Genomic DNA, 15098 nt, shown 5'->3' with positions numbered 1-15098 from the left:
GTTGCAAGATTATGTGGCTATTCAGGCTTTCTAAATGATGTTCATAAAGCTCAGTTTGGAAGGAGTAAAAATACAAATATGTAGAGTGCAAAACTTTATATTTTGTATTATTTTGTATGTATTTGTACTGTACATATTTGTATTTGAAATCCTTCCAAACTGAACCTAATGGGCTCATGTCCCTTGGCCTGTTATAGTTCGACTTTAATCAACTCAACAATATATTTGTGACAATTCATATACTACTTTATGGAATGTTAGGCTTTAGATGATTTTGAGGGTGCAAATACTATTTTATCACATGAGGGGCTGAAATTTACAACTGCGGTTGAAGATTCAAAACTGTAATAAATTATCCAGTCTATGTAATACCGGATGGTTTCCAAATCTGTAAAACACTATCCGATTTGTGTAATGCCAAATGGTTTTCAACTCTATAAAACACTATCCGGTCTGTGTGATGTCGGATGGTTTCCAACTCTATAATAAACCATCCGATTTGTGTTATGTCAGATGATTTTCAACTCTGTAATAAACCATCTGGTCTTCCCCATGTTGGAAAGTGCCTAAATCTGTTAAACACCACTCAAATCGCTCCATACCAGATAGTCTAGGCACAAAATTTGTTCTTATTGTTGATCATATAAGTAAATATGTAGTTTAGGAATTAATCCCAGAGATAAGCATTACCAGCTTTATTCAACTGTTCTATTATTTTATCCAATCTGGCATTATCATTCACCACCTTCTACTAGTACGCTTGCTTTGAAGATGGAGTCGATGCTTTCCAGCCAGCCGTAATTTGAATCGGTGGAGTTGATGCTTCCCAGCCAGATGAAATCGATGCTTCCCAATTTGAATTCGTTTGAATGGATGGAGTCGATGCTTCCCAGCCAGCCACAGTTTGAATCGATCGAATTGATGCTTCTCAGCCAGATGGAGTCGATGCTTCCCAATCTGAAGTTGATACCTCCAGCCATTTGTAGTTTGAATGAATGGAGTTGAATTCAAACTTGAAGATGCTTTCAGCTGAATGGATGGAGTCAAATTCAAACTTGGAGAAGACAAACGAAACATGAATGCTTTTTTGAATTTGGTGGATTCTATTTTTAACAAAAGGATAATTTTGTCCTAAAAACTTCATGTTTTCTTCCACTCACTCAATTTGTTATTATTTCTAAAATATAAGTGAAATTGTCAATTTATCAAACTTGTTTTTTTTTTTGCAAAAAAGTTCATCATAATATCCCTATCTTCATTTCTATCATTTAAACTAAAATACCCATCATTTGCTTGATCTAGAGGCGAAGGTCGAATGAGAAACAAATGAGAAGGTGATGTGAAGCATTGATATATTATGAAGTGAGTGAAGACCATAAAATAAGGCAAAGAAATTAAATAGGGGTATTTTTTTAGGAAAAAAAAAAAGTTGGTAACTGATGAGGGCAGATTTGGCCCTCTAGTGAAATTACGACACATGGCACCTCGTGACAACTAGCCAACACTCACGCAACAACTTACCAAGTCGGTGTCCCGCCGAGGCACCGACCTAGCTGACCTGGCCAGCCTGGCGCGGCCTGCACGCGGCCTGCGTGTTGCCTGGCGCGAGGCATGCACGCTGTGCGGCCTGGATCAGCCCGGCACATGATCCGACCTGGCAACCCATAAGACGCCCACCGATGAACCAAAACGGCATACCCCGCGAGCTCGGTAGCTCACCAAAGAGCTCGCCAAGGAGCTAGGCAGCTCTCCAAGAAGCTCGCCACCAAGGAGCCAGGCAGCTCGGCAAAGCTCGCCACAAGCAGCTCGGCATAGCCCAAGGAGCTCGGCATAGCTCCCCCGGGCAGCTCGCCACTTGTAGGGTAGCTCGGTACAGAAGAGTAGTTTGGCGCATCGCAGGAAGATCTCCTGGCTAGAAAACTGGCCCAGACACCGACCCGTCGACTGACACAGGCGCCGACCTAACAACCTGGCCCATACACCGACCCGCCGACTGACATAGGCGCCGACCTAACAACCTGGCCCAGGCGCCGACTTGGCCACCTAACACAAGCGCCAGCCTGACAACCTCGAGGAGTTCACCATCGTACCCCGGTTCTGACGGGATATGACGAGTCTTACGGTTTGAAAGCTTTTCACCCACCTAACCCACGAGGACACCACTATATAAGGACTCCGACCCCCAAAGCCAAGGAGGGGGAAAAAAGGATGGCAACCCCTGCTCTCTAGCTCTCTCATTTCTCTCCAAACTCTTTGTAATTAGAATGCTAACTTAGGCATCGGAGAGTCCCCGCCGGGAAAATACCCCCGGATCCTCTGATTCAGTTCTCGTAGGTCCCTCAGCTCCCGCCGCCTACAAAGGAGAGGAAATCACCTCATGCAGAGGGTAGTCGGGTTGCGCTACACCAGGGAGCTCCACCATCCTCTGAGTTGCAGGCCGCCTAGGAGCAGGTCAAATGACGAGTCCACCAAGCAGTTCGCCACCAGGCAGCTCGCCACTAGGCAGTTCGCCACCAGGCAGTTCGCCACCAGGCAGCTCGCCACCAGGTAGTTCGCCACCAAGCAGTTCGCCACCAGGCAGTTCGCCACCAGGCAATTCGCCACCAAGTAGCTCTCCACCAGGGAATTCGCCACCAGGGAGCTCACCACCGAGCAGTTCGCCACCAGGGAGCTCGCCACCAAGGAGCTTACCACCAAGCAGTTCGCCACCAGGGAGCTCGCCACCAGGCAGTTCTCCACCAGGGAGTTCGCTACCAAGCAATTCGTCACCAAGTAGCTCTCCACCAGGGAGCTCACCACTAGGCAGTTCTCCACCAGGGAGTTCGCCACCAAGTAGCTCATCACCAAGGCCCATCACCACCGGGTCAAATAACGAGGTACTTAGCCAAAAAAATTTATACATCACAAAAAAAAATGGTACGTGACAAAAAACGGTTACATCAGTAACGTTGATGGGTTAGTCAGCATGGTTGGTTTTGGCACTAAATGAAGTGTCTGGCATGGGTCTCTAGAAGTATCTAAAAGTCGGGATATGTTTAAAAGAATAAAATCTCAATAAAGTGAGGGAAGTTTCAAATATGGAAAAATACATGATGATGGAAAGATATAAAGGCTTTTTGACCAATCAAATTCCCTATAAATTTTGATGAAAACCCTTCTAATTGGTTATCATTTTTATGTCTTTCTGGCATCATATTCAAACCCTTCTAATAAAAACCCAAATTTTCATGTCTATTTTTAAGGAGAAACCAACTCATCCATATTAGAAATTAAATCAAACACTGAGGATAGTTGAATTGGTGAATATATAGTTTAAAAAGAAACATACCATTTGGCAAGAAAATAAAAGATTAGATTGTTGATCTAAGAGTAGAGAAGTAATTAAATTTATTTTGAATTCATCATCTTTAACATGTCAGGATCAATTTTTAGGGGCAGTCCTTGATCCCATTTAAATGGACTAATATACCCAAAAGCTTAAAAAAATAAAGAACTAGATCAAGAGCAAATTTCCATTTAACATATTCGCTTCCAAGAAGGAAAGTCAAAAGAAATGCAAAGATAAGATAATGTTGATAGCAATGTTTTCAACCTATTGTTGATCCGGTTGGTTGAATTGTTTGAATTATTATCCAGTTTGATTTTGGGTCAGTTTCAATCAAGACCCGCCAAAGATAAAATACTGTTGACTTGGTAAAGAACCATTCAATTCAACCAATTCGACTGTTGATCAGGTCGTAGGTTGCATACTGAATACATGCAAACTTTTGGAGGCCATAACTTTGCACTTCGATGTCTGATTGGGGTGTTTTTTTATTTTGGGTAATTTTTCAAGATCTATGTATCCCAAGATGTCGTAGGCGCCTTGCCCCCACTATTTTTGCAAAATAAAACCCTTTTTTAGCCTTAAATTGCAATTTTTAATTTTAATAAAAAATTAAATTTAAAATAATGCATATAACATATTTATATATTATTTATTGCTAAAATTAAATATAAAATAATATATATATATATATATATATATATATACACACACACAATAATGTGGCACAGTCTGAACTAGAGACAAAAACGATTCAGCCTCTGGGTTGGTTTTTAAAACATTGCTTGACGGGTCCCCCCAAATTTGCCCTTTGTGAAAGGAGAAAACAAATTATACAAGCATGGTGATGAAGGATTATTAACATTAAAACCATAAAAGAAATTCAAAGTTGAATTTTTTTTTTTCTTTTTGAAAACCCAAATTGTTTTTTGTTTTAAATATACAAATGTAAAGCTTGAAGCGTGCTACACAAAGCACCATTAAGAAGTTTTTTAAGCATCTTCTATGAGAATTCTAACTAAAGTACATTCTGGACTACTTTGTTGAACAAGTATTGAATTTGAGAACCACCTACCTTACCTAAAGTATCATAACACTAACCAATGCAAGGTACATATTTAAGGACTTTGTACCAAGGTTTTCATAATTGTTGTTGATTCGGATGGTTGGACCGTTTGGCCCAGAAATCATTCAGGGTAGTGGTTTTGTTTCACTCTTGAACTGCTATTTTTCCAAAAAAATTGTTGAATTGGTTATTAACCCACTGACCTCGTGGTCAAACCATTGCATCTTCAACCTAGACACTGGTTTTTTTGGCCAAATTTTTATTTTAATTACTTTTTAATTTCTGAAGACGTTGCGTGCTGATCCATTTGGACCCGATTATTGAAAAATTGACCCTGTGTAAGGGGGGATCAACCTGAGTGGCAATGCAGATCGTCGACTGTGTGATAAGACCAACCAAAGACTGGGTCAATTCGGTTCATTAAATATAAGTATTGAAAAACAATTAATGAATATTCTAGAAACTAAAAGATAATTAAGGAACGAGCATGGGAACATTCTATACATAAATGTGACAAGAAGGGTAAAACTGTAAATAAGATAATTTTAGAAAGACAATTAATCACATGTTTTAAATGTATAAATAGAACATTGTGAATTATGAAATAAGAGGGTAAAATAGGAAAAACATAAATTTCATAACCTTTTGGAACGTACACCCAAAAGTTATAAATAAGGTCCTTGGGACCATTCTTTGCGCCATCACTTGGATATCAGTCCATCCTCTCTTTTTCTCTCATTTAGCCTCTCCTCCATTTTCCCACTTTCTCTCGCCAGAATTCCCGCACCAGCAAATTACAACGGCCTGAACCCTTGCCGGAGGGTATGTTGGCAGCCCCTTCTTCGAGGTCCCGCCACTTGCTTATTTCTCACTTCTTTCCATTCCGGTTCAGTCAATTCTTTATACCTCGTGGTAAATACCACTTCACACTCACGACCTTACATCTTGAAACCGATAACCAAAGTGGTTTTAGTTCTGAATCAATTTTTAAAACATTGCTTTCATGCTTTGTACTATGTTTAACGGAACTTCAAGAATTATTTTGTCCAACTAGTAGTAAGGATCAGTTTGGGAAGAGTGTGAATACAAATATGTACAGTGTAAATACAAGGTTTAGAAATATTGTATTTGTATTCATCCCAAACTGAGCCTAAATTTAAAAATTAACTACATATATAAAGTATCATCAACAATTCAAATTAACAAATGCTGCTTTTCATGAGTACTTTATTGAAATTTTTTAATCTTTGGCAGGTAGGGATCGCAATGGGACAGGTTTGGAGAGGGTTTTGTAAATTTTATATCTTATTTGCCTCCAAAAACCTCTCAACCCATATTTGCTCCAAAACCCATAGCAAGTTGGATTTTGAGAATCCAAACTCTCCTCACACATGAAAATGCAAAACCCTCATCGACCTTCAAGGGTAGGGTGGATTGGGTTTAGAGCCTTCAACTAATTTCCTATTATTTTTTACTATATATAAGCAATAAATAAGTAAAATAGCATAAAAAATAGAAAATTGTTCAATTATTTGATCAAACTATATAAAAAATACATAAACTATCAATTATCCTTCACATAAAATTCAAAAAATTATTAAATTCAACACCTAATGCATAAAGTTCATATACTTTCTAATAATATATGAGTGGGGGAGGTCAGGTTTAACCTAATACCGTACCTTGCCCGTACTTGTACCTGTATAGATTGTAGTATCCTAGAACCATTCCCAGCCCAGCTGCCCCAAAATTTGTCCTTCAACCAAAAAAAAAAAAAAAATCCAGACGAATACCCTCCAGGTACTGTTGAAATTTCCCTGCGAAAAAACTATATGAATTCTTAATGGGCATTTAAGGGCCCATTTTCATTTTAGACGGATTGGGCTTTCTTCTTTCCACGGGAAACACCCCTACCGTGGCCCATCTTTTTCAAACCCATGCAATTGACCATTTGGCCGATCTAATTACTCAGCTTATGTTAAGAAACGCTTGAATTTGAATTTTAATGAATAGATGGCTTTTTGTTATTTTGTACTTAATCACTATTTTTAAGCATATCCCGTTTTTTATTAATTAATTAATAAAGCAACATATTTTAAAGGTAAATCTACTACTAATTCGGTAAATCCCCCTATGTAGTGGGACAACTATGACGGTTCACAGACTCAATGCAAGTGCACCAGCTGCACTACATGTAGCGCAAACTATGTAGCAAAAACAACAGCTTTAGCATGAGGCGTTCATTGGCACAAGAATAAGAGCAGGAACAACGTAACCATGATCATTTCTTTGTCTCTTTGTCTCTTTCTTTCCATCTCTAATTTGATGTGAAAATTTTGTGTCAGGCCTGACTAAAGTTTGGCTGGTAGCAGAGTCTTGGTATATGGTTAGTTTATATACTAGCGGGGGTCCTGGTACATACTAGTGGGGCCCATGCAATGGGTTAAAATGAAATGTAAATCTTACATCATTTGTCTTTGGAAAAAACAACAAAAGAAATAATAAATTTATGTAAAGCAACAATAATGTACTTCAAATTTATGTAACCCAATTACGTACTCTTGGAAATAATAATACTTTTTTAAATTCATATTATTTTTTGTTATTTATGATTTTTATTATCTACTTTCTAGTTTTTGCAAAACTATCTTTGGTAATTATTATTTATTATTATTTATCATTTTTAATCATATTTATATTTATATTATGTAATAGTATTTTATTTTTTTATGATTTCTTATTTTTATTTATCAACTAGTTATTACTTATTGTTACTTAATAAGTTATTAATAACATATATAAATAGAAGTTTGACAATGATTATTTATTCTTTACTATTTTTATTATTTACCAAGTTATTTTTAGTAATTATTTTAAATAATATTTTTTTTATTTTTTTAGAATTTAAATTATATTTATTTACTAAATACTATTTAAATTATATTAATTATTACTTATAATTTAAATAGAGAAAAAGGGATTGTCATTTTAACTATGTTCAAAAAATTTGCAAACTTGGCAGGTGATAAATGATCATCCCTAAGTGAAAGGAGCCTTATGACAATTCTAATTGAGCCATCATTATCTTTGTTGATTTTATATGAGTTGCAAATGGATTATTTTTATTTCAATTAATAATTTATACTTTTTATTAATCATTTTTGGTTAATAATTTGTAATTTTTGTTAATTTTAATAATTGATAAATAAAAAAAAATATTGTTTTAAATATCTTTATTAACTTTAGAAATTTTCATTAATTGTAATTAATTCTAAATGGATTTTAATATGTTGATTTTATCAATTTAAATAAGTAAACAGATTTTTATTATACTCAACTAATTTTATTAGATCCCACCTTAAACACACAAAAAATAGGCTAGGGGGTAAGTTTTGGAATATGGTTGTAAGATCATAAATTCTTGATGCCCAATGTTAAATGCTCTCTCTCTCTCTCTCTCTCTCTCTTCTCTCTAATGGTTGAAAGGGACATGAGCAATTGTCATTGGAAACCAAAATGGCTTGCACTCTGCCCAATAATCAATGCATGTGTAATTGTGTATACTGTGTCCCAATCAAGAGGTCATGCTGACGTGACATACCTTTCTTTGTAGGTATATAAATGGATCCGAGCCTTGATCAGATCAACTCAAACCCAGACAGAGCCCAAAGCCATGAAGGTGTGGAAGGTGAGCTCCAAGTTTGTAAAGCCACTCTTTGAAGGAGATCCTCCTTCAAGTTTAAACTCTGGTTACTGCATTCCTCTTAGCGTCTTCGATAAGGCCGCATTCAACAACCACATGGCCGGGATCTATGCATATCGACCACCAATCCCTCCCAACGCAACCATAGAGCTTGGGCTTCGAAAGGCTCTATCGGAGTACAGGGAGTGGGCTGGCAGATTGGGTGAAGATGAGAGTGGCGACCCTGTCATTCTTCTCAACGATGCAGGTGTATACTTCGTCGAAGCATCGGCCGACTGCACTCTCCACCAGGCCATGCCGCTTAGCCCATCGCCGGCGTTGCTCAGCCTTCACCCTAGTCTCAAGGGGGCAGAAGCCTTGGTGCAAGTTCAGCTCACGAGGTTCACTTGTGGGTCCTTGGCGCTGGGGTTCACGGCCCACCACCTGGTCGCCGACGGCCATTCCGCCAGCAACTTCCTGGTTGCATGGGGACAAGCTTGTCGCGGCCTTGAGATAAGCCCTCGTCCCATGCACAACCGTGCCATCTTTGTCCCTCGCGATCCTCCATTGATCCAGTTCGAACACAGAGGAGTGGAGTATATGCACAAGAATCCAAACCAAGTGAATCCACATCCACCCTTTGAAATAACCCCAGCTGCAGATGACATCCTCGTGCACAAAGCTCACTTTACGTCGGAGTTTCTGGTCAAGCTCAAAGCCACGGCTTCGTCGGAAAACGCTGATAACAGGCCGCCTTACAGTACGTTCGAAAGCCTGATAGCTCATCTATGGAGAGCCATAACGAGGGCTCGTGGGCTGAAGGGGTTGGAGACGGTGACAAAAATCAGAATCTCAGTAGATGGTCGGTCGAGGCTGAGGCCTCGCATACCCAACGAGTACTTCGGCAATCTGGTGCTCTGGGCATTTCCGAGTGCCAAGGTGAAGGACCTGCTGGATGAGCCTCTGGCCTTTGCGGCCCGGATCATCCACCAAGCAATTGCAGAGGTGAACGACAGTTACTTCAAATCGTTCATCGACTTTGCAAACTACAGGGTGAAGGAGGAGGGTCTCGTTCAAACAGCCGAAATGGAGAAATCGTTTCATTGCCCCAATTTGGAGGTGGACAGCTGGCTAAGAATTCCATTCCACAAGCTGGATTTTGGTGGGAGCTGCATCCCTTATATATTCATGCCATCTTATTTCCCAATAGAGGGCTTGATCTTTCTGCTCCCTTCCTTCATTGGAGATGGAAGCATTGATGCCTTCATCTCTCTGTTCCAAGACAACTTAGATGCATTCAAACGGCTGTGTTACTCTCTAGATATCTAAACCAGAGATGCCACTTCCTCCTCCTTTTATTATTATTATTATTATTTTTATTTAAGTCAATAACAATCTTTCCATTGGCCTTCAAACAGCATTCTATTCAATGCTGCAGCTTTCTTTAATACAATTTTTGGAAACATAATAATAGTCCATAAATATTGCATATCCTAACAATTTTTTCAATGGCCGCATGCTATGTGATACATGAGCCCAACCCACAATGGGGTGGGCTTTGCCTGCAAATTTCAGCCCTGGGACTGGACTGGGTCCATATAGGTAATGGCCTTTCGTTAAAGAGCTCAGACAATTTTGATTGGAAATTAGGGCCCATTGGGCCAAATTGTTTTTTTTTTTTTTTTATCCAATGGTTAAAATGTGAAAAAGATAAAACGAAAATGGAGATGCGGGGTATCGATCCCCGTACCTCTCGCATGCTAAGCGAGCGCTCTACCATCTGAGCTACATCCCCACATGTTTTCAAGTTTTATTAATATATAATTGAATCATATCTTTACATACCTTCCAAAATTGTGGAATCCACCCCTGTTTCAACTTTAAAGTCCAGGTTGATCATGCCTCAAATGAATCAGGACAGATTTAGGGTTTTCATATAGGTTCCATGAGAAGGGGGAGGTATCACCTTAAGACTATCGCGCTTGTAAATTCGATCCAATTGTAATTGGATATTGAATAGCATTTATAAGTTAAACCAAAAATGACCAAAATATTATATATTATTAATAGAATGAGTTGAAAATGATTTTAATATTGTAAGTATACCAAATAGGATAGGGATGAATTCTAAGTAATAATTCAAGCCAACTTTACTATTAGATAGAATATAAATTCTAAGTGTACCAAATAGGATAGGGATGTATCCATATTCAATCCAATTATAAACCAGATCAAATTTGGATCATCTTAACAAGAGTTCAGATCTGCGCCCCACAATGTCCCACAGCACATCCACATCGTGTATTGGGAACATTTTTCATTGATGATATCATCATTTTTGATACTATCATCAGGAGATGTTCCTAATACACAGTGGGGATGTGCTGTGGGATGTTGTGGGGCAACCCTCGTGGGGCGCAGATGTGAACTCCCTTAACCATCTCAAGTTTGAAGTCGGATAAGCAAATACCATTTTCGTTTGCATCCCTACAATCACTACCCATGGTAGTTTTCGTTGTGAGGAAACATTTAGGCCATGTTTGGGAGTGCTTATTTGGGCCAGACCACACCATTAAGCACTTATTGGTGTTTGGGAACTAAGCTCGAAATAAGCGCTTATTTTTTAAGCCCAAATTTTCAGTTTTTTTAAGTGGTTCTACAATAAACACATATTCATTTTTTTTCTTCCAAAATTATCCCTAGTTGAATTTTAAAATACCAATTATAAAATTATTCCTAGGTGAATTTTATAAAAGTTCTTTCGTAAAAGTACTTTTATTAAAAATATCTTTCATAAAAGTGTTTTCTTGTAAAAGTATTTTCATAAAAATGCTTTCTTGTAAAAGTATTTTCATAAAAGTGTTTTTTAAGTGCTTATTGGAGAAAAAGACTACAAAATGCCCAATATGAAATAAGTGTTGAGTGTCAAATACAAATAAGTGCTTATTTGAATAAACACTTTTTTAGGCACTTAATTTTAACACAAGCACTCCCAAACATGGCCTTAGTAGCCATGGTAATACTGCAAGTCAATACTTGGTAACACCTTGTTTATCTCGAATGACTAGTGGAAAAATTTTCAGCCTAAACCATAAATCAATTGTAGCTTATGTAGGAGATCTAGCTGAGAAGAATCAAGAATGAAATGAAAAGCTTGACTAAAATCTGATTACTTTTGGTCTGAAATTCTCAAGATGAGGCCTAGAAAGTAGAAGCTGAACACTTTTGATTAATTAAATAGTTTTAGAGATTTTACGGGCTATGGCATTAAAGGTTCATCTTTGTGTCGTAATGGGTTTGGGCAGATTGGATTAGGTTTGGTTCCAAACCTAAGAGTACTTATCAATCAAATTCCATTTCAACCTCCATTCAATCCGAACCTAACCCAAAGTTTTCATTTTAGCCCAAACAGAACCTGCGCTAAAATGGACTAACTCGGGTTGGTAGCAGGCCTGATTCGGGTTAACCAGAGAATGCCACTTCCTCCTCCTTTTATTTTTTATTTTTGAGTTTTTTTTATAATTTTGTCTACTTAAGTCATTAACAATCTTTTATAGCATAAATGGTTGTTGCGGCAGCATTCTATTTAATGCAATGCAGCTTTCTTTAATACGATTTTTGGAAACATAATAATCCGTAAATATTGCATCTTCTAAGACTTTTTCCATTGGCCGCATGAGCCCAACCCACCATTGGGTTGGCTTTGCCTGCAAATTTCAACCATGGGACTGGACTGGACTGGGTTCATACTTAATGGCCTTTCGTTAAAGAGGTCAGACCACTTTGATTGGAAATTAGGGCCCATTGGACTAACTTTTTTCAAAAAGATGGAGATGCGGGGTATCGATCCCCGTACCTCTCGCATGCTAAGCGAGCGTTCTACCATCTGAACTACATCCCCGTGCATTGTAAAAGTTTTTATTATAATAATAATATTTAATCATGTCTCATATGGCCAACAGCCGCCATTGTATATTAGATATTTCGGTGCATCTAAATTCATATTGTATCGGATTGTGATTCTCTAAGGCTCAGTTTGGAACAAATTCTATTTGCACAGTATATATTTGCATTTGTATTCTTTTCAAACTCAGTTTAATAGTTCTTTATTTTATTTATTTTTGGGTAAATTATAAAGACCCTCTGTACTATGACCGTGAGACAAAAACCCCCCTCCGTTAACTTTTCATTAAAATCCGCCGTTATAATAATTTTAAATCCCCATATTACACTTATAATAAGAAAAACACTGTTTATCTTCCCTAACTTCAATATGCACGAACAACAGCGGCGATAAGAGGAGAGAAAAGGGATCAGGGATTACTGCTGCTGCTGTTCTCTACCTCTGCAAATGGGATTCCACCAGGGTGTCGTACAAAACAATCCTCTGCAAGTCTGTGGGCCACTTCCATTTTCCTCTCTTCAACACATCCTGGAAGAATCTCTGCTTCATCATCTCCTTGAGAACCACCAGTGGGAATTGCTTCGTGATGAAGAACATATTCAAGATCCAGCTTCTAATTATTATCTGATTCTAAATTTATTTTCTGTCAGAAGGCTAAGCTCTGGTTCTTCAAATATTTGTAAGCAATTAAAAAAAGAAAAGTCTAGTGAAACTCATTTCGTTTTGTGTCGCCAGATGGTGCTTCACACGCAACCTCTCACACTAAATTCACTTCCCTCCATCTTCCCTACTTCTCCCTTCTGCAGAAATATCTCTTTCTTTTCTACTTTCTCTTCAATTGAACCCATTAGGAGGTCCACTTTGAGTCTTACAGAGAAAAATCCATTTCTCACATCCTCGTATCAGCCTCTGAAATGCTCGCTTTCTGTAGTTTCAGAGCCCATCCAGAAGGATTTGCAGAAAAAGCCATCTCCAGCTGAAGTTTCTCGGACAATAATGGAGCTAACTTTTGTAGGTACCCTTTCTACTCTAACCCAAGAAGGTTTTCCTCTTGGCATTGGTGTTCGCTTCGTTGTCGAGTCTCCGGAAGAGAATCACTGGTTGCTCTTGACATGTGACCAGTGATCCGGTTGCTCCTCCGGCTATATGGAGCTTCCACACCGGGATAAAATAAGCAGCAAAATTGCCAATTGTCATTCTCACAATTCCTGTTTCTTAATAATTTAATGGAGAGAGAGAGAGAGAGAGAGTTACCTTCATGGTGGTAGAAGGGTCTCCAGAGAACAAGCTTCTGAGCTTTAACAGAAACTCGTTTAAGTAAGGAAGAATTAGTTTTATTAACCAAATTGCCTCTTCTTCCCCCACTACATGTGTCTGGTTTGAATCATCTATATCTAGAGCTCCCTTGTAATTTTTGAAAAAGAAAATAAGTGAGAATTAAGAAACATATCTAACTTCTTTATTTAAGTAAACTTAGTGGGTTTGGGAGATTTACCTGCAGATAATTGATTTGTGGACAAAAATTAAAGCAAGATAGATGAGACCCATATAAGACGTTGTAGAAATTAAGCTGTCGAAAGTGAAAAAACAAGAAAATTCAGTTATGATGGGGATTAATGGGGGAGAAATGTCACTTCTCATTTTATTAGACTACCTGAAATTAAGGTCTTTAGTGAAGGAGGATGAAAGTAGGAAAAATGTCCCGATTCCATACACAAATGATGATCTCGATACGTCTCTCCACATGACTAAATCGACTGAATTTTTCAAAAAAAATCAAGTAGAAAAATGAAAAAATAAATAAATAAAGAGAATTTTACTAAACGGATCAGAAGAGAGACTCACCAATGCTTTGTAATTTTTCATGGGTTTCTGGTTTACCGTTTACTTCTGAAACTTCATCCATGAAAGGCCAACAAATTTGAAGAAGTGAGATAAACAAAAAGAAAAATAGCACCTGAAACCAGGAACTAATATCACCAAACTGTAACTGGAAATGACTTACTTGGAGGTGATTGATCATTACAGGATGAACAAAAACAGAGCGTCGCTGCTAATTCACATTGGGAGAGATTGGTGCCGGTTTATCATGGCCCTGTTGAAGCTTGCTTTCTTCATCCATGGATCTTTTCAGGTTTGCAAATTTATGAGCAATTAGGGTGTGATCTGCAACAGGTGAAGTCTTTTTATTCTGAACCGGGGAGATGGGTTTTGGTGTTTCATTGACCTGTGCAATCTTCTTCTCTTCATTCACAAACTTTTGGGGTTTTATGGGACTTGGGGAAATTACAGATTGATCTGGAACAGGGGGAGGCTGTTTATTCACAATTGGAGAAAGGGACTGTCGTGAGGTTGGGAAGATGAACAGTATCTTTTTTTTTTCAGTTGTCTATAAGGATAGTATGGGAATTAAAAAATATTGCAACGACAGGTTTCAACGAAAAACTAACAGAAGGGGTTTTGTCTAACGGTCATAATACAGGAGGGTCTTTGTCGCAAAACAAAATACAGGGGTATTTGTTACGGACCCCATAATACAGGGGGTGTCTTTATAATTTACCCTTTTTTTTTTATTTTAATTTTTGAAGTTAACAGTTAACTTAGGCTGCTGATAAGGAATTGAGACACCATTCGAATGGAGTTTCAGTCTTCTATTAGAGGTCAGGTCACGAAGGTCTTCATGCAACACTCGAACCCATCAAAACATTCCTTAAAATACCTAAACATTGGATATCCGATCTGATCCAATTTTGAAAACCATGCCAAAAAGAACCACTCTCTATTCCCTTGCAACCTAACTAAAGAACCTGTGTGCTCAAGTTTTCAACCACTTCACTCTCGCATCATAACTTGTTTCTTTATAGCAGTATAAGGTTCAACAACCACAAACAGAACACACCCTCTTTATCCGATCTGATCATTGACGCTTGGTTGTTGAATAAGTTCCAACAATTTCTCCACTGATTCTAGAAGTTTTTCACCATGACGGTTAAACATTCTTGCTTCTAAGATCCATAAGATGAGAAGCAAAGCTAACTGAATTTTTCTTTTCCTGCAACAAGAAAATTTTGTTTGTGAGTAGTTATTTCAATTAGGAATATGGAAAAGTAAGCAATGCAAC

The 15098-nt window shown here is 38.1% G+C and overlaps 1 protein-coding gene, 1 long non-coding RNA gene and 2 other non-coding genes across 4 annotated transcripts; 1 reads left to right on the top strand and 3 right to left on the bottom strand.

The window, feature by feature from the left end:
- Positions 1–8042: 8042 nt before the first annotated feature.
- LOC104587191 (agmatine hydroxycinnamoyltransferase 1-like) lies at positions 8043–9488 on the top strand. The gene has a single exon (XM_010244697.3). It carries the CDS (start codon positions 8065–8067, stop codon positions 9400–9402), a length of 1338 nt encoding a protein of 445 aa, XP_010242999.2. The 5' UTR covers positions 8043–8064; the 3' UTR covers positions 9403–9488.
- Positions 9489–9795: 307 nt separating this feature from the next.
- TRNAA-AGC (transfer RNA alanine (anticodon AGC)) lies at positions 9796–9868 on the bottom strand. Its single transcript has one exon. It is a non-coding gene; the product is annotated as a tRNA-Ala (tRNA).
- Positions 9869–11901: 2033 nt separating this feature from the next.
- TRNAA-AGC (transfer RNA alanine (anticodon AGC)) lies at positions 11902–11974 on the bottom strand. The gene has a single exon. It is a non-coding gene; the product is annotated as a tRNA-Ala (tRNA).
- A 220-nt stretch (positions 11975–12194) lies between these two features.
- LOC148790596 (uncharacterized) lies at positions 12195–14310 on the bottom strand. The gene is made up of 6 exons (XR_016077867.1): positions 13983–14310; positions 13823–13873; positions 13632–13734; positions 13473–13547; positions 13232–13381; positions 12195–13129 (listed from the first exon to the last, which is right to left on the bottom strand). It is a non-coding gene; the product is annotated as an uncharacterized LOC148790596 (long non-coding RNA).
- Between the last annotated feature and the right edge of the window lie 788 nt (positions 14311–15098).

The sequence above is a fragment of the Nelumbo nucifera genome, chromosome 6, assembly GCF_055504915.1.
Source record: "Nelumbo nucifera cultivar China Antique chromosome 6, China Antique-T2T, whole genome shotgun sequence".
NCBI lineage: Eukaryota > Viridiplantae > Streptophyta > Magnoliopsida > Proteales > Nelumbonaceae > Nelumbo > Nelumbo nucifera.
This window is presented reverse-complemented; position numbering and strand designations above follow the sequence as displayed.